At 35.8% G+C, this 18,485-nt stretch overlaps 1 protein-coding gene across 1 annotated transcript in view; it reads left to right on the forward strand.

The window, feature by feature from the left end:
* KIF26B (kinesin family member 26B) overlaps positions 1 to 17,175 on the forward strand; it is a 215,765-nt gene extending 198,590 nt beyond the window's left edge. The window contains exons 13-15 of the mRNA XM_072409327.1: positions 14,067 to 14,269; positions 15,215 to 15,365; positions 16,238 to 17,175. Coding sequence (XP_072265428.1) covers positions 14,067 to 14,269; positions 15,215 to 15,365; positions 16,238 to 16,386 — 503 coding nt within the window. The 3' untranslated portion in view covers positions 16,387 to 17,175. The remainder of the gene's footprint in view (positions 1 to 14,066; positions 14,270 to 15,214; positions 15,366 to 16,237) is intronic.
* The last annotated feature ends 1,310 nt before the right edge of the window (positions 17,176 to 18,485 follow it).

Raw genomic sequence — 18,485 nt, forward strand, 5'->3', positions numbered from 1 at the left:
AGTTGTTATGCTATTACATGTTTGAATTGACTATTTAATTTTCTTTTTATTTTTGTCTGGAGTTCTTCCTTAAAATGAAGAAACAGTCTAAATTGTCACAAAGACAGCATGTTAGCACTTTTCTGAACTTAGAGAGGACCTAGCTAGCTCTTGTAAAAGTAATGATAATCAGATTTCTTCTTCAAATGCCTTCTTGAATCATTTATCTTTGCAAGTATCTATAATTGCTCTCCATTTCATATAATCTGCTTTTTTTCTGCTTGTCCTCTATTAAAACATCTATTACTATTCTTACCAGTGGTTGATAATGGGCAATGATGGTTCAGTACTTCTGCTTTGTACTGTCTCTGAAATCCTACACATACCATGATATGTAACCCTACTCGTATGGTAATGGTAGCAGCGTATCTACAGAAAAATAAATGAAATATTGCATGCACAATGCTGAGCAGTATGTAGGCCATAACCCCTCCATGTGAACAGCCAGATAATATGGGAAGTTATCTGTTTACAAAATTTTGGGCAAATCAACAACAATTTTTATGTACCAAAATTCAACAAATGAGGTAAATTTATTGTTAGAAGTCTATGTTTAGGCAGAAGGGTTATCGTGGAACACCAGATGAACAGTTTTATTCTTTATTGTGCGTTATTGCCAGTGCTAATCCTGTAGAATGTTAGCAGTATGGACTTATACAAGGGAACATGGGCAGTAAAGTGCAAAGTTTAACACTGGAGCTTCAGTAAAGTACATTTTGGTGTAGGTTACAGCCTATTGAATAGGCTTGTGTTTTCTTACTTGAAAAAAATAAAGTAGAAAATAACAGTAGAAAATAACAGTCAAATAATTGCTTTATAAATAGTATACAAGTAACTTTATATTTTTTAATGGGATGAAAATACAGAAATATGTATGTCTCATTTGTGTTTCGGATTGCTCACATGTGTAGGACACAGTCTATTTAATTATTTAACAACTTACAGGATTTTTTTCACATGCATTAGTTATCTGCTATTAGTAGGTATACAACAGTGTAAGCATATGTCAGTCAATGCACAGGTTTCATTATATATCTGTTTATTTTATTATTTTACAGACAGACGTGGTGCTGTAGCACACCGATGAGTACTCTAACCTTTGTATGAATCTTTAACCTGTTAGGTGGGAAGTTAGTGCTGCTGACCTCACCAGGAAAGGAATTGATTAGAACAGCAGATGGCAACCATAAAATTGTAGCTGTATGCTATATTAATAATCAATATCTTACAAAAAAAGGGGTATGAGAAAAAAGCCCTGGATATAATTAGGCAATAAAATTGATTATGCTGGCTGTAGAATACTGTACTCACACATTATGTTTTAGAAATTTGCAATTTGTAAAAAAAGGTCATTTTTCTTTTAAGAGATGAAAGGCCATAGCACAGCAGGTCTTTCCTTCTGTTGAAATCCATATAGCTCAGAGCCATTACCTTTCTGGGGATTGTAACAGAATAATTCACTGGCTAGCAAAGGCTTTATGATTATAGTGTACCTTAGATGTGGAAGAACCTAAAATATTACTTTTTATAGGGTGAATCTGACCGTTAGCAACATTCTCTGGTGGAGAATAAAACTTATGGAGAATAGAACGTATGGCAATAAAAAAATACATGGACCTGAAAGATTCCCCACTATAGAATGTTTCAGTGAACTGCCTGCATGAGTTTATATATTTTTCTTGTGTTTGTGTGGAGCAGTCATTTTAACAAGCATTAATTCTATTTTTTTGTTTGAAAATGATTTTACCAATTTTACCAAATCCTCCACTGTATACCTGGAAGCCTCTCCATCTCTGGGACATGCCATGTCTGTTCAATAGTGCCATGAGTATGAGAGAAACACTGTCCTGTCATTGTAGTCATGTTCAGAAGAGATCGTTCTTTGACTTTTTTAACGGTGCATGCATCATGAACATAAAACCCTTGTGAACCAAAAAAGTGAAGGTACACAAACACAAAACATGCACTAGAATACCTTGGTCCTCCTCTGAAGAGCATCAGTTTCCTGAACCCCCTGGACCTTTAAACTATTTATAGGAAACAGGCGCACCTAGCTGTACTCAGGTCAATTCTGATCCTTTTGGACCAGTAAACTGGTCCACAAAATACTAGGTAGGGGCTTTCTGGAAGAGAGACTCCTTTTTGAGGAGAGGAACCACCAAAAAAGCCAAAGAACCTTTCTCTTCAACATCAAGACAGGTCCCGAAGAACCTACATCCTCAATCCAGTGGTGTTCAAAAAGTTGCACAGTGAAATAGATAAATATGTTCTTTGTGAAGTACACAGGGTAGGCCTTGCTCCAGTAATGCCTTGTTTGTATTAGTAGGAGACTGTCCTATTAGAGAGAGTGTGTGAGTGTAAAAGAGGTTGTCCTATGCATGAGAGAAACTTCCAGTTAGGGCCCATTCACATCCTAATCAAGTGCACACAAGCCTTTTTATACATTGTGTTGCACTATATTCGCTTACTCACGAAGAATGGTGTGTAACACACCTAAATGCATAAGCATGCATTTTTAGTGCACCATACCAAAACAAAAGTTGCCCTGTGTGATAAAGGAGAAAGAGTGTCCTTCATTTCACGTACTATGCTTAACTGTATAAGATGGTTTCTGCAAACTTTTTCTGGCCCTCTCAGAATTCCTGCAACATCACAAATCACATGACAAATGAGTTGAAACATGCAGAAGAAGGAAAAAACTTGAAAAAATCAAAATATTACATGATTACAAGATGTTACAATATAAACCTAATAATGTAGTAAAAAAAACAGCAGTGCCATTCACAGGTAATCTTTTGTAAATACGGTAACTAGTAGACTGGGAATATTGGTAAACAACAAGCAATATGGAACACATTTTAATGCAACTTTTAGTCATTTAGTCATATAGATCCTTTCAGCTACATTTTACCCTTTTGGGTGAAGGAATCCCTTGGTTTAGAGGTAAAAGCTCACCTTATTACTTTTGGAGTCATGTGTGGTGCTCATCTACAGTAAGTAATACAACAGCTTTGTAGTCAGAAAACATAATCTATCTGTAAAGATTGCCTAAAGTATATGATTTCATAAGGAATGTTTTAAATTAGTATTAGCCATTTTAAAATACTGTTTTATGTAAGAAGTATTACCAGCTCAGCTCCATGTTCAGTGCTTAAGAATTTTGGAGAAAATTCTGGACCATCTGACCTGTACAGTTGCCTCAAGATTTCCCCACAGATATGCCTAGCAAAGAGGGAAAATCAAGACAGCACATTGAAATCACTAATAGTGGAAAGAAGGTTTTGTGACACTGAGGCGAACGTAGTTTGCAAAGAACATTCCTATCCCCTTTTTGGCTTCCTAGATTAACTTCCCTTTAAATAGTTTGTGGTATTGTAGCCTTTATGTTTGCTTTTAATTACAATGATAGAAAATAAATCATACTTGCAGCTAACAGAAACAATTATATTTCTTTCTTTTTTTTTTGTAGCATGTTTTCTATGTTAGCTGCCACAAGGGGCCTGTTATATCATATGAAACACTCTTATCTTTCCTTTTATTTCAAAGTAATTTAGTTCTCATATCAAGAGATCTTAGAAGCTGAGAATCATTCAGCTATGAGAATGATGCCCGTGGCAGCAGGACAATTAGGGGTTAAAGAAAACAACTCCCACAACCCATCCTTTTAAAAATTGGATTTCTTTCATTACAGCAAATCATAAAAAAGGGCAAGCAGTATGAAAGGATCACATCATTGTTATTGATGTTTTGCACCCCTGAGTCATGTATCCTAAGACCCACAATTCATAGTGCTCCATAGAATATGTCAGTGAAGATATGCTTATTTCAGGTCATGCAACCTTGTCGGTTTATTTATAGGTACTGTGTCCAGAAACCACTTCTGTCAGATATGATAAGCATAGTTTAACAGAGTTCTCAGCTTGGAGGCAAAATGTATACTGAAATTCAAGGATTATAATATTGTAAGTAAACTTGTAGCCACTAAAAAAAATCTAAACCTATATCAGCTCTTACACCAGCTCCAGAAAGCCAGGCTATTACTGAGAATAAAAACAAAGACACGCTTTTTTGATAGGCAGCCTCTCTAATATTTAGTGGACATGGACCAGGGTTACTTGTGTAGGCAGGAATTTGAATAACAGAAGGGGCCCAGGAAACTTTGCAGGGAAATAAAAACTGACTTTTAAGTTTTTTTTCTGTTTTGTGTAAATGCCAGGAAAAATGATTAGGTGGGTTCAGACCCACAGCGGGAAAAAATGGTCTCATGTGGCTCCTGGCAGCTGATACCTTGTTGACTTCTTATATTGCAGGTTCTTAAAGAACCAGCATTTGCAGATTGAACTGCTTACTGTGGCCCCCATTTCATGTTTTAGGCTGCCAAGGGTAGACAGTGCATGTAGCATCTTACATGTTACATGTACATGACAACAGTTCACTCACATGAGGAAGCGTTAACCGCACCACAACCTTACTGCCAGTCTGAACATGGTCATAAATGGTCATGATCATAAATTTGTAGTTTATGATACATTGTAACTAACCAATATATGTTAGGTCACTTGCTTTTCACAAGTCCTCAAAATGTTCTTTTTTTTCTTTCTGTATGAAGCCATTATCTTTTAAAAGGGACCTAGTCCTGCACATTATCTCCCATCATCAATATTGGGAAATGGATGTTTTACTTTGATTACTGCCTAATTAGTAATAAATCCAATCAGACTTGTATCTCAGAACAATTTGATATCAACTAAGGGATATCCCAAAGAAGTATGTTCCTCCACTAGTGAGGTAATATCATAGAAACATAGAAGAGTGTTGCCAGAAAAAAATAATATTACAGGACCTAATACAGAACCTTGTGGTATACCGCTAGTGACTGGTTCTCAGTTCCGAATTAACCCTATATAGCACTACAGTCCAAAATCTATCTTTAGGCCAACTTCGTGTCCACTGAACCACATTTTAGATAAACTATGAAGTTATAATATGGAACCGGATGAAATGCTTTAATCAAAAGAAGTTAGTGTAGGTCCACAGCACACCACTGGTCAAAAATACAGTCAGCTAGTCTAACATGATGGACTGTTAGTTGAGCTATGCCATTTCAGACCCAATTTATCCTTCTTTTTAGGACTAAGTCCAATATGTTTACTACTACAGATGTTAACCTCACTGGCCTGTAGTTTTAGGCTTCTTTACTACCCATTGCGGTATCAAAAATTGATTATGCTTTAGGTGAATAAATTCATCTACTAACTGCCTCTATAAACCCTGAAAATGAGCCATCACTGCTAGAATCTCCATCTAGCTTGTAATTGTTAGTGTCATTTGCTTCTGAAAAGACTGAACAGAAGTAAATGTTTACATTGTTTGCTATTTCCAAGTCTCCCTCTTCCTCTCTCTTCCTCTTACTGATACACCTTAAAAAGATTGTGTCTACTTTCTTAACAACTATTTCCTTCTTCTGTTCCTTTGTGCTTTAGAACAGGGATCAGCAAACTCAGGCCTTTAGACTAGATAAGGCCTAGCCCGTAGTTTGTTCCAGCCTAACGCCCCCTGGCCGATCCAGCCTAATACCAGCCTATTTACCACGCCTGGCTTTAACACTTCTGTCGCCAGGGTAGATAGGAAACATTATCTCTCCTCCGTATGCATTCCAGAGGAGAGGGATTTCTTTTCAGGGAGGCGTTTCTGGTGGGGGGCGGAGCCAATGGGGCGGGACTCGAGAGAGAGAGTCCGGCCTTGTGTGCTCCTGCCTACCCCTGAAATGGCCTAGTGTCCAAAAAAGTTTGCTGACCTCTGCTTTAAAAGTACAAATAATATATTTGGCCTTTTTCTCCTGAGAAGCCAAACCAGAGAGAAGGGATGAAATGAAGGTTTATGTCCTTGTGGATGACACATATACATATAAACTATAAGATCAAACAATTGGGGACACCTGACCATCACACCTATATGGGCAGCACAGTGGCTCAGAGGTTAGCACTCAGGTTCAAATCTCAACCAGGACACTATCTGCATGGAGTTTGCATGTTCTCTCCCTGTTTGTGTGGGTTTCTTTCGGGTACTTTGGTTGCCTCCAGCATTCTAAAAACATGCAGTTTGGTTAATTGGCTTTTTCCCAAAGTTGATCTTGGATTGTGTTAAAAACATATGACTATGGTAGGGACATTTATTTGTGAGCTTGTTTGAGGGACAGTTAGTGATATGACAATGGATTGTTGGCCATTCCATTTCAAAATCACCAGCTTTGATATAGAGGTGGCCCTGTTTGCAGCTGCTACTTTCCTTGATCTCTTTTTTTCACAGGAATGTTTAGTATTTCTGTGCATTTTCTCAAAAGAGTATTTGTAAGTTTAATTAATGGTGTTGGACAGGAAGATCTGGTTTGAATTCAGTCTTGCTCCTCATCTCAAAGGCATTAAATTATGTATTTGTGGAACTGGCTTTATATACAAAGGAACAGAGAGGGGTCTTCCACACTAGTGCTAAAATGTTGGAAGAACAATTGTTTTTGTTTTACTATAGCATGAACAGTACCAATCACTGAAAACGCATGAATTTAATAATTTAGAGAAGACTCCACATGCATTTGAACAGAGGTAGAGGTGACACCCAAAAAGTTTTGGCCATCTTCCTAATGGTGGGGTAAATAGAAGTTTTTTTGGTAGCCTAATTACTTTACTTAAATATCATGAGATTGATCTTTTGGTTTTTATTATAGTTCTTTCAATGTGAGCACTTCATTACCAATTTTCAGTAGCACGATTGATCTATTAATCTCCCACAATCACACAGTGCCAAGATATATTCACAAAGTAGAAACTATTAACAATTAATCTCCCCCTTTGCTCCTCTATGAACCTGAATAGAAGCATGAGATTAATCGTTCAATAATCACTCATTTTGAAAACTCTAGAGCAATTTTTTCTTTTGAAGTATACTTTATGAGATTAATCCCATGTGACTAATTTCCTAACAGTTGTCCAAAAATATCTTTCAGCAGCACAAACGATTGAATCTCTGAGATTAAAAAGTTTGTTGAGCCCCAGCTGGACTGATTCCAGGGAGTACAAATTATTCTCTACTTATACTGGAATTCTCTCTACTTTGACATTTTATGGGACACATTGTGAATAAGGTTGTAGTTAGTAAATGCCAATAATGAGAATGCTCAATATACTCATCCCCAAGCATGCTTGGTTTCTCCCACTTGGTTTTTGCATGACAGCAGGATATGGGAGAAACCACACCAAAGGGCATAGAAGCAGCTATTCAACACAAATTGAAATTGTTAGATACAAACATCTATCAGAGATCTGCAGTCACTGTAAGAGTAACTATATATCATGCCAATTTACAGGCTGACTTTACTGTTAGCACAGGAGTAATAGGGTGACTTAAAATATGTTGTAAATTCATAGATAGTCTGTGAAAACATTGAGCTGTTTGTTATGTCCTATGAATTTGTTTCCGTGCCCAATAAAAGCCTCTGCAGTTACAGACCCCCAGTAGCCTCCTTTTTGTGTGTGTAAGTAGACAGGCATGATTATCTGCATTTCATGTGAGGTACGATTTTGTGTCATAACTGCCTTCTGCAACTGCTGTATGGTTCCTGTGCTGTGGATAGGCATCTTGTTTTATACAGTGTAATATTTACCTACAGGATATCCCTAGCCGCTATCTTTCACAGCTCTCTATATAAACAATGATGCCCATACTTAGGCTACGTACACACGTGCAATAATTATTGTTGGAAACGAACGATTAACGACTGATCGTCCGGTAATCGTTAACAAAAAAGGTGAACAACGACAGGCCAATGACGCGGATGAACAAGGAATGTCGATGGAAACGATCAGATTGGCCAATAATCGCTCGCTATCCACTGTGCGTACAATCGTTCAGTGATTGTGGATGTTTCTGTAGTTAACTTTCTCCAGCACTTGTCACTTCCTACATCGTTCAAAAGATCTTATCTAGTGTGTGTACATTATTGGTGGATTATATTTGAACAATCGTATCGTTACAGCATGTACAGAATTGTGAAAAATACGATTGTTCAAAACAGTTGTGAATAATCGTTGATCGGTCGTTATTTGTTTGTTTTCCAACGATTATTATTGCACGTGTGTACGTAGTTGTGTTCCTTTGTACAGTGAATTGTTACCCACTATCAGTGTACCACTCCTCATACATTGTATGAGTAGAGAGGAATCATATATAAAAGGACCACATTACCTAGGACTCTCAGCCACACAGAATATGTGTTTTTATGATCATTATAAGTGCTTTTTAAATGCTCCTACAGGCGTTTTAGAAAATGTAAAGGATCAGAAGTATCCTAAAAAGATAGCTATCCCTGGAGATCAGGGACATCTGGCTATCATACATCAGTTCCATAAAGGCTCATAAATATTATTGCCATGCTATATGGCCTAATCATTAGCTAGCACTTTAACCTATTTGTACTCTGCTGGCAGCAAAGGGGAACCTAAAATACCAAAGAAGTGTAGTCAGTTGTTCGATCAATTACAAATTGAAACTAGAGGAAAAACCCAATCAATAGGCGATTGCCCACAATTAGCCACACCTACAATTTCTCTACAGATCGTTCTGCTGCCTGCAAAAATGTGGGTGCCCATCAAAATGTTGTCCCTTTATTCATAAATATGAAATCAGGCAATCAACCCTGCCATGCTATCTAAAAAACTACCAACTAAAGTGTACTAGGGTGAAGTCATGTTTTAAAGCATACCTTTCATGGCAGGTTAAAGCCTTATACACCTAAAAACTGCTTTTTATTCATTAATGCATCAATACATCATGTATCAGCTTTATACTCCTTTTACAGAGTAGACACAACACAAGAAACCAGTGTTTCTGTAGTATACACAAAATGCTGATAGTTAGAGAAAGCAGAGTGGGAGGGAAATGAATGCTCCTCTTCTGTCTGTGCCGTCTAAAACTAAGGTGGCACAAAATCTGGAAGTGTTAGTTAATGTCAGCAGTGAAAATCAGGTATCTTCTCCTGCCAGATAGGGCTGTGCTATGTGACAGATTAGTGTAAATATCAGAACTGGATGAACATGAATACAAATCCTTAAAAAGGAAAAAACATCTCCCATGCATGTGTTTTATCAGTGTATTTAATTGTGTGTCTGGAGTTCAGTTTTAACCTTTTTATTCGCAAGTACATTTGAAGCAACTTCACCATTATCCTTCCTAACTACCACATGAATCTACATGTAACCTGTAAGAGAATATTCACATGGATCTAAATCCAGCATATTTATGTAATTTTATTTTATTCTAACAGGTAAAATCCAGCCATATACCTAATATTATTATTATTATTATTATTATTATTATTAATAATAAATAGGATTTATATAGCGCCAACATATTACGCAGCGCTGTACATTAACCTATCCTACATTCCTATTTTTCTACCTTCATTTGAAAGTGTCATGAAATGTTAAAGGATGCGGTGACATCACTCTAGAATACATTAGTCTGATAAAAATCTGACCGACCACGTCTAGATTCTGGATTTAGGGTCAGACTTTAAGTGCATCCGTTGCATGAATGCTTATATCTGTCATTAACAGCTTTCGTAATTCAATTGGTGAAATAAATGAAATGCTGATGCCGTACGGTTATTGATAGAGCCCTTTTAATAAAACGGGTGAGGTCAGCTCAAGTGCAGACGTGTCCAATGTGCATGCTTGACCTACCACAGCAACATCCACAGGGGATTTTATTTTATTGCCGATGATGGTCATCAATCTTTGATTTGGGGAAGATCATCCAATCAATTTCAAGGAAAGAATAAGACATTTTCATTATCTGTAAGATCTTTCTCATCTCCCCATGAGCAGTTTCCTTTATCCCACATAAGTTGACAGTGTGCTAGCGGCAGAATGACACAAATATTGAAAGCTCTAATTGTTTCTTTTATGTTTGAGCTTGTGCTTGGAATGCTCTCATGTTTCCTGCACCCTACTTCCATTCATTTGTGCTTTTTATAGCAGCGTTAGCAGTCTAAATGGGACTGATAGAAGTGATGACAGCTTATCCTATGCATAGGTGAGCTTTACATAATGAAAGATGATGGACTTTTTTTGAAATTGGTGCCCAATCTTAGTTTAACCTCACCTAAGGTTTTTCATATAATTACAGCTTACAGAACAATAATTAATAAGAATGTTCCACGGGCAGTATTTGATAGACAACAATTAAAAGCCAGTTTACTTTACTAGGAACTGAGAGTATTAAATGACTTATTTTGTTAGCTTTGTTTAATTGTTAAAAAATATATAAATGCAGATATATTTATTATACTGATTATCTAAATTATAACTAAAGCAGAGTGATTATACCCATTTTTTATTTGTGTCCCATTGGGAAAGTTTTTCTATACCTTTCTATGATGTTGTAGGGACAACGGGAAGTGAAAAAAAAAATCAGCCTTTTGACCCATTGTCACAAAACCAAGTATCCTGGTTGGAAGTTTCCCCCACTAATATTGTTCTGGTGGCAACTCAAAATGTTGTTTTTTTCCCTCATTTCCAGTTTGAATGTTTTAACCGTTATAGTTTGTTTATTATTAATAATATTAACAATACATCCAACCCTAGAACACCTTTGGAGAGCTGCACCATTTATTGGATGTGATATGGTCAATCCAATATCTTTTCATTGTGCACATGTTGAATTTTAAAACATGCAAACATAGAAATGTCATGATGTACGGCACTAGGTAGCAGCAGAACTTGCAGCTGTCAATGCGATTTTCCCATCTGTGGCTGGCCTTTTATTTTACAGTGTGCTAGTCATTCCCCTCACATTCTTTTATTACAAAGCACACTTCCACAAATATCTTTTGATGGGATTTAAATAACCTTCACTGTGATCACACCTCTAAAATGATAACATACCCAAGAGAGGAATCATTTCTGTCCTATAACTTATTCTGAATGTGTTTCATGATAAAATTCATATTTGCTAGAGCAGATAAAATGTCTTGAAGTAAGGACTTTAAGCTGAAGTTTGTTCTTCCTATATTTTGCTTTCTCTGGTCCCCCCACTCCCTCTATCCCAATAAATGCTAATGAAATTACTAAATATCATTTTTGGTTTTCATTACATACCTGATTTTAGATCCAATGACTATCTCTAGGTGTGCAGTGCAGTGCAAGCAAATTATGGCTGATGGGACAAGGCCAGCAGAGCGTTGTACATAGCTTTCTGAACACAGTAAGTTGAGATGATGCTAGGACTCCATGATTGAAAGAACTGAAATCTAAAGAATGAAAGGGATGGGCCAGGGACATAAAGGCAAAGTGCTAGATTACTCCTGATGTTCTCCAGCTAAGAAATAGGGTGAGCAAGGAGTATGTACAACTGTGCAAGTTCAGCTTTAAAGGTGTATTAGGTAATAAATGTCATAAGCTTTTATGTCATTGTGGAATATTATTGTAGCCTGCAATAATTTTGAAACTGACTCCCCACTTTATATTATTCTAAGAATCTAATTTCTAAGATTTCATGAATGTTTGGCTTTTGGACACACTATCCAATTTAATCTGCTGGGATAAAGATTTTCCTCACTGTCATATGTGACAGTTAGTTTTACTATTGCCATCATATTTTATGGCTCTGCGTGTGTTCTGTTGGCATTGCATCAGCTGGAATAATATCACTTTTCAAGCACTGTAGAAGCCAGCCAGTAATTTATATTGGCCCCCCACGTGTAACAGTCACTAGTGGCTCATGTTTCCTCTTTGTGAGCAGACAAGTTCTGTCTTGTTTGGTGGCATTATACCAAACACTGTCTCATTGTTACCTGTGTCTCTCCAGCTAAGCTTATCATTTGTTTGTCATGTAAACCACAAACATCAGGGAATGGTGAGAGGAATCCAAAAGGAATTCACAAATGAGGATCTGATTCAATCTGTCAGCTAAGTAATGCTGATCGCGTCAGTCACGGTGTCATAAAAATATACTTTAGGCGTCTTCGCACTTAGTAAAAACCACTAGAAGAGAGGAGCTCCTATTTCCTTGCACTTTGTCTTGTCACTTCTTGCTTCATTGAGTTCTCGGAAAGTGGGTTTGTATTTTGCTGCAGAGTTTTTTTTTAATGCCAAATTAATGCTTAAAAAAGGTAGATTAATAAATGTATGTTTAATAAAAAATGACCAATATTGAGAAGTATAGGATGTTCAGTTCTAAGAGTTTAGTAAGTCTAGCTTTTAAGCTCTGCCACAAGTTATAAAGGCAACAAAGTAAACTAATAATACAAATTTAATACGTTCATTACCATTGATTGATCCAATTTAAAATGCAATGAATTAAATAGTTGTTCATTTGTAAATAAATGAGGCTAATATTGATTGTACTATAGCCTGCAGATTGCAATGTTCCTGCAGAACAGAAAAAAAAAGCATTTTAACTATGGGAAAAAAATGTAAATTTAATTTAATGAGCATTAAATGGATGGAAGCTATTTGCATTGATATGAGATATGTGACCTACATTTAAAATGCGTTGCTGGGTGTTAAGGAGCTATAAGAAATCATAGGAAGTAATCTTTGCATGTATAAACAAACATCGCAACGCAATAGGATCATATAAATATAAATGAGTGTACCCTATTTTAGGTTCGCTGGATCACTCAGGTTCTCCCATGATAGTGTATCTTCTCCAGTCTGGGCGACCTTCCATAAATCTGGCTTATAGCTTAAGCTTGTAATAGATTTATTCTAATAAATAACCAGAGACTGTTTATTTTTATTATAAGTGAATGTTCATTAAGTTTAGAAAATCAGGTAAGGCTGTGTTAATTTTTATTTCTCAGCCATGTGCAAAAAAAAAAAAAAAAACACAGGATTTGGATAATAACGTGAACACAGCTTGTCATTTTTACCTAGATCAGTGGAAGATAACATTTATTATACTGTATGTCTTAGTAACATTAAAGTGGATCTAAGTTACACTTGCAATCAGGCAAGACTATATTGCAGAAAAGCAAAAGTGATGCCATTTCTGCAATAAGCATTTTAACCTGCCTGATCGCTCCCTTCAACTGTCAAAATTGACTAGCCCGGACCAGCTAATTAAGATGGCAGAAGATTAAAATGAGTAAGTAAGAAGATGGCGGGGCCACTTTAATGCTACTTTAATAAGTGACCCCAGTCTTGGTGCTCCAGTTACACACTAAATTACAAAGTTCTGTTTTATTTTGTACCATAATAGTACGATTTTGCAATTCAGATTCTTGGCTAAATAATGTAAACAAGTTTAGTTGCTTTCTATACTGGACATTGTGAGCCAGTTATTGCTAACCCCATTTTAAATAGCATTTACCAATGGAGTTTACAATCAATATCCTTACCATACTCAGAAAAACATTCACACATTTTCAGATTGAGTGAGGAAATGTTAAAACATATTTAATCTATATGTTTAATATATTGCTTTTTTCCAGGTTTTAGATGCAGTAGCTGCATTTGTTTTATGTTTCCAGACTTTCCCCCTCATTATTTTGCTTTAAATACCATATTTACTATCTCCACTGTATCTATGGAGGGTGCTATGATTGCCACTCAGGCTGGCTTCAGACATGTTCCATTGTTCTTCTCCATTACATGAGGTAGGGAGAGTTTTGCTTGATTTGGGAGGAAATGGGAATAATAGGAATATTGTAAAGGGATAACAGTAGTTTACAAATGAAAAATAACACTTTAAGTTCAACTCACATGAAGTGACTTGCTGAAAATATTCTTAGCCTGAAAAAGAAAATGAAAGCAAACACCACATTTAGGTACTAGTAATCTTCAATATTTTAGATATACATATTTTGGGTTCAGCTATCCTTTACTAACTTCAATGTCACTGCTAACCACTTTGCCATACTATCCATGTAAATATAACATTTTTGTACTAGTTTATTACTTGGTAAAATCTCTACAACTGGCAGAGTAAACCAGTTAAAAATAGTAATTGGTTATTCTTTTCTTTAATAGGATCTCAGAGGCGTCGGCTTATTCCAGCATTATCGCTTGATGCCACCTCTCCAGTTAGAAAGCCAGCCAACAGCCCTGGAGTGCGCTGGGTAGATGGACCTCTATGTAATGGTCAGCGAAGCCTGGGAGAACCATTTGAAATAAAGGTTTATGAGATAGATGACGTGGAAAGGCTCCAACGGCGCCGTGGTGAAGATTGCAAGGTAAATAGATTTTGAGTTAAAGGGAAAAGCTGGAGAACTGTATTCAGTGCAGGGGGCAGTGAGAATCAGGTTATATTTATGTAAACCACATAAAAAAACTGAACTGAAAAAAAAAGTAAAAACAGCTGTAAAAATATCAGTCATTTAAAGCTCAAACATTGGAGGACATGTCACAGGGCTTTACAGATTAAAAGAGTGATAAAAGCAAACTGTTTATCAGAAATATCTCTATTTTCACCTCTGCCTGAAAAACGTAATGTGTTTATTGTGTTTTTTTGTCATTTTTTTATCCATTTTAGGCGTGTATTACATGCAATGCAATATACAGGCATTACTGTTAATTACTGTTGTAGGGTGAAGTTTGAAACTGCAACATAGATGATGCAAAGAAGGTTGGTACAATAAAGCTCCATTTACTTCTATGGGTTGTTTCCAGAAAAGGAAAACAAGAATAGATGGAAACCCAAAGAAATAAATGAAGCTGTGCCATGCAAGCAGAGGGAACAAAGTAATAAAGATTTACATAATTTGTACAATGGTTTCAGTTAGAAAATAATTGAAAAAATTGTATTTATAATTTATAATACAGTAAATTACTGTAAATTCAAGCTCCTTTTACTTAATATCATACCCTTTTACATTGGGGACATTATAGTAGTATCACCATATCTTACTCCAGTTGGCCTAAGACTAGCAGTCATGGGCATGCCCTTGATCTCACATCACAGATATGCAATTATGAAGCTGTAACCACAAAAGTGCCTAGGTGATCCAGCAAACCTAGAATTGATTTCCTAAAAATATCCATGAACCATTTTTCTGGATCACCAAGGTCAACCCATGATAGTTGATCTTCTCCAACATTGCAGACCCTTGATAAATATGGCCCATTAGATACATTTTGCATAACATACTTTTTAACAGGAGTGTTTTTTTTTCTGTTAGACGGTCTCAAGGTTTAGTTCGAAGCTCAAGATCTTAGAGCACCGCCAACAGAGAATCGCAGAAGTCAAGGCCAAATATGAATGGCTTATGAAGGAGCTGGAGACCACCAAACAGTACTTGATGCTAGATCCAAATAAGTGGCTCAGTGAATGTAAGAATATTTTATTTTTATTCAATTGTTTCTTTTGAAAGATTAACTATGACCCCAGCAGTATCCCAGCAGAGATATTTATGAAGAGCATGTAAAAAACATGGTTGTTAATAGAGGATTCAACAGTGTCCTCAACTGAAAGAACTGGTATCAAAAAGAGGGCAGTTTTTTAGATTTCAGGGAACTGTTAGTACTTAGTAGCACTCATTTAATAATAATACTCAATAATGTATAGCTCTGGGTTGTACTCCTCATAACACAACATAGAAACTTATCCTGCAGTTGCTTTCAGTTGACAACATACAAAGAAAAAAAAGCATTATAATTAAAGTGTATTCATATTCATTTCCCAAGAGATGCAACAGGAAGTGAAATGAAGTCTCTAAGAGTGAGGGAAATTCCCCTCTTAGACTGTTGCCCAGAACAGTGGTTCCCATTGGAAAATCCCTCCTTACCACTTGTACCCTTTTTGCCTGGAGGACAGTGGTTACTATGACAAGTAAAGGGAGTGAACATAGAGCAAATAAAGTAATCCCATTAGGGGTTCCAATTTATCAATTTTACATCCAGAATTCTGGTTACAGTTAAAAATGATGTACTGCACCTTTGGGGTACTTTGGTGATAAATATGTTTTTAACCTTCATTATTCAGATTATTATTATTTATAAGGGGAGACTATGTAAGTATCTCTGTACATTATTTTGTACAGATTTTACTATTGGTACCTTATGACCATCCTTGCCTTCAACTTTTTGTTGTATGTGTTTTAAAAATTGACCTAAAGTCGTTTAATTGAATTGAAGTTATGTTTTGTTTATAAATTATAAAAACTAAGCAGTTTATATAACATACATTTTTCTTTTCTGTTCAGTTGATCTAGAACAAACGTATGAGGTGGACTCCATAGAGTACTTAGAGGCACTGGAATGTGTGACAGAACGTTTGGAAAACAGAGTCAACTTCTGCAAGGCTCATCTGATGATGATCACCTGTTTTGATATTACTTCAAGACGTCGATAAAACTGGATTGGTTGAGCTGAAGAAAACAGATAAATGCAATGAAATAAACTTATCCCATGATTATATTTACCCTTCCAAAACACCCAAAGACTTTGGAATAAAGACTTCAGGTGGACAATGTCATGTTGAAATTTGACGGAGAATGTGTAAAGAGGGGTCGAGAAGGAGTTTTCGGTGAGGCTGAACACATTCGCAAGCTTTTTTTAAATTAAAAAAAGTTAAGAACAAGTAGAACTATGAAGAGAGCACTTTGAGGAACTTTAATGGTTCACTTTTGTATATAAGGACTGGTAGGAGAACAGAACTTTTCCTCTGAGCAGTGGAGTATGAGGAACAAGGGACTTTAACCTTCAGAAGTACTGTACAAAGGAGAAGATTCCAATGAGACTGACTAAGTGCCTTTTAAATCTTTAATATCCAAACATGTTTGTTCATATTTTCTTGTGTACAGATGGTGCTAGTCACAGAAAAAAAAAAATCTGAAAAAACACATTTTTTAGGTGTATTTGCAGCTTGTTCTCCCCATTGTGTATTATCTTAACTCCGACTTGCTGTTTTAAGTACTTGTGTTTGTTGCAATGTTTTCTGACCAGTATAGCTTATGGCTACACGTGAACTGTCTGTTAAAACATGTGGACATTAAATGCAAAGGATTCACATGGTCAATACCTGGTAAAGATTTGTGTCACCGTTATGGATGATATACAGCTTGTATATGCATGTTTAGGTATACAGTATTAAATGTATGATGGGCACAGCTCTATACAGTATTAAAAGAAAAGAAAAGTTGGTCAGTCTTGTTTTTTTGTGATTTATCTATTGGAGCTTTAAAAATCACTCGGTAGTCAATGATGATTTTAATATATTTTAACGAAAAGGTGAAACCAAAAATGTGCACAGTAAAACTTTAAAAATATAGCTGGCTGACTCTGGTTGTCATAACTTACACACGACACACATAAAGGACTTTTTTACTGCAAGTTACAAATGGTCCATAAATGCATGCTTGCAAATTATTTTAAGCTTTTCCTTTATCTATAATACTAATTGTATCCTGTTAGCCATTGACTAATGCAGAAATGTTGTTGTTCAAGTGATACCCTTAATTAGTTTTAAAAGAAGTAGATTTTAAAGGGGAACTATAATGAATTTTCCTTTTTTTTATTTTTCCAGACAAACATTTTTATCATGTAATAATGACAAAGGATTACCAGAGCACTATGTCACTGGCAAAGAAGAATTATTTAATTGATATTGTGGAATAAGCCGTCAGATAAAGGACCAATTACTACCATAAGTCACTCCTATAAATCATTTAGTTCTGTGTATAAATGTCAGCTAGAGCTATTGATGTCTGCCAACAAACCCTTTTTATTAGCACATTAAAGAGAAACTAGAAAGCACTTCTCCTGCTGGCTGGATAAGAACATCTGAAAATATTTATATGCAGTTTTTCATATCTATGTGACCAAAAAATGTTTGTATTTTATAATATTATTTTTAGCCCTGACAATAATAAGATATGTAATAAACCACTGTACATTACCTTTAAAGGAAAACCTAACACTTATTATTATTAATCATCAGACCAATACATGATGGATTGCAATAGGCTGGTATGACTTAATGCTTTTTTTAAATTAGCTCTCTACTGAGTGAGGTCAAATGTGGATTCCATATAAAATTATTGTATTATTTACCGGCATCCATTGTGTAGGATTTTTTTTTTTTAAAAACACACATGCCCCAAATGTTAAAATAGGGCAAACTTGATGGACTACTTTGTGCTGGATAGAAAAATGGGTAGACTGGTTTCAGTTCAGTCCATCTACAAACAAAGCATTGTACAGCATATAATTCGTACATGTGAGCCCATAAACTGCTCTGCTGCAAAACGTTATACAATTACTGTACTGTATAATTAAAATACAGGAAATATTACAATTTTACTGTTTTAATACTGTTTCCGTTTAATTCAGTTACCTTAAACATCTATGAACTGTGTGACGTGAACACACAAAGAAACTCTTGTATAAATTTTGTTGGTAGGCAGTTCCATTAAATAATTAAAACACAATAACAAACATACTGCAGAACAT

The sequence above is a fragment of the Pyxicephalus adspersus genome, chromosome 4, assembly GCF_032062135.1.
Source record: "Pyxicephalus adspersus chromosome 4, UCB_Pads_2.0, whole genome shotgun sequence".
In the NCBI taxonomy this organism is placed as follows: domain Eukaryota; kingdom Metazoa; phylum Chordata; class Amphibia; order Anura; family Pyxicephalidae; genus Pyxicephalus; species Pyxicephalus adspersus.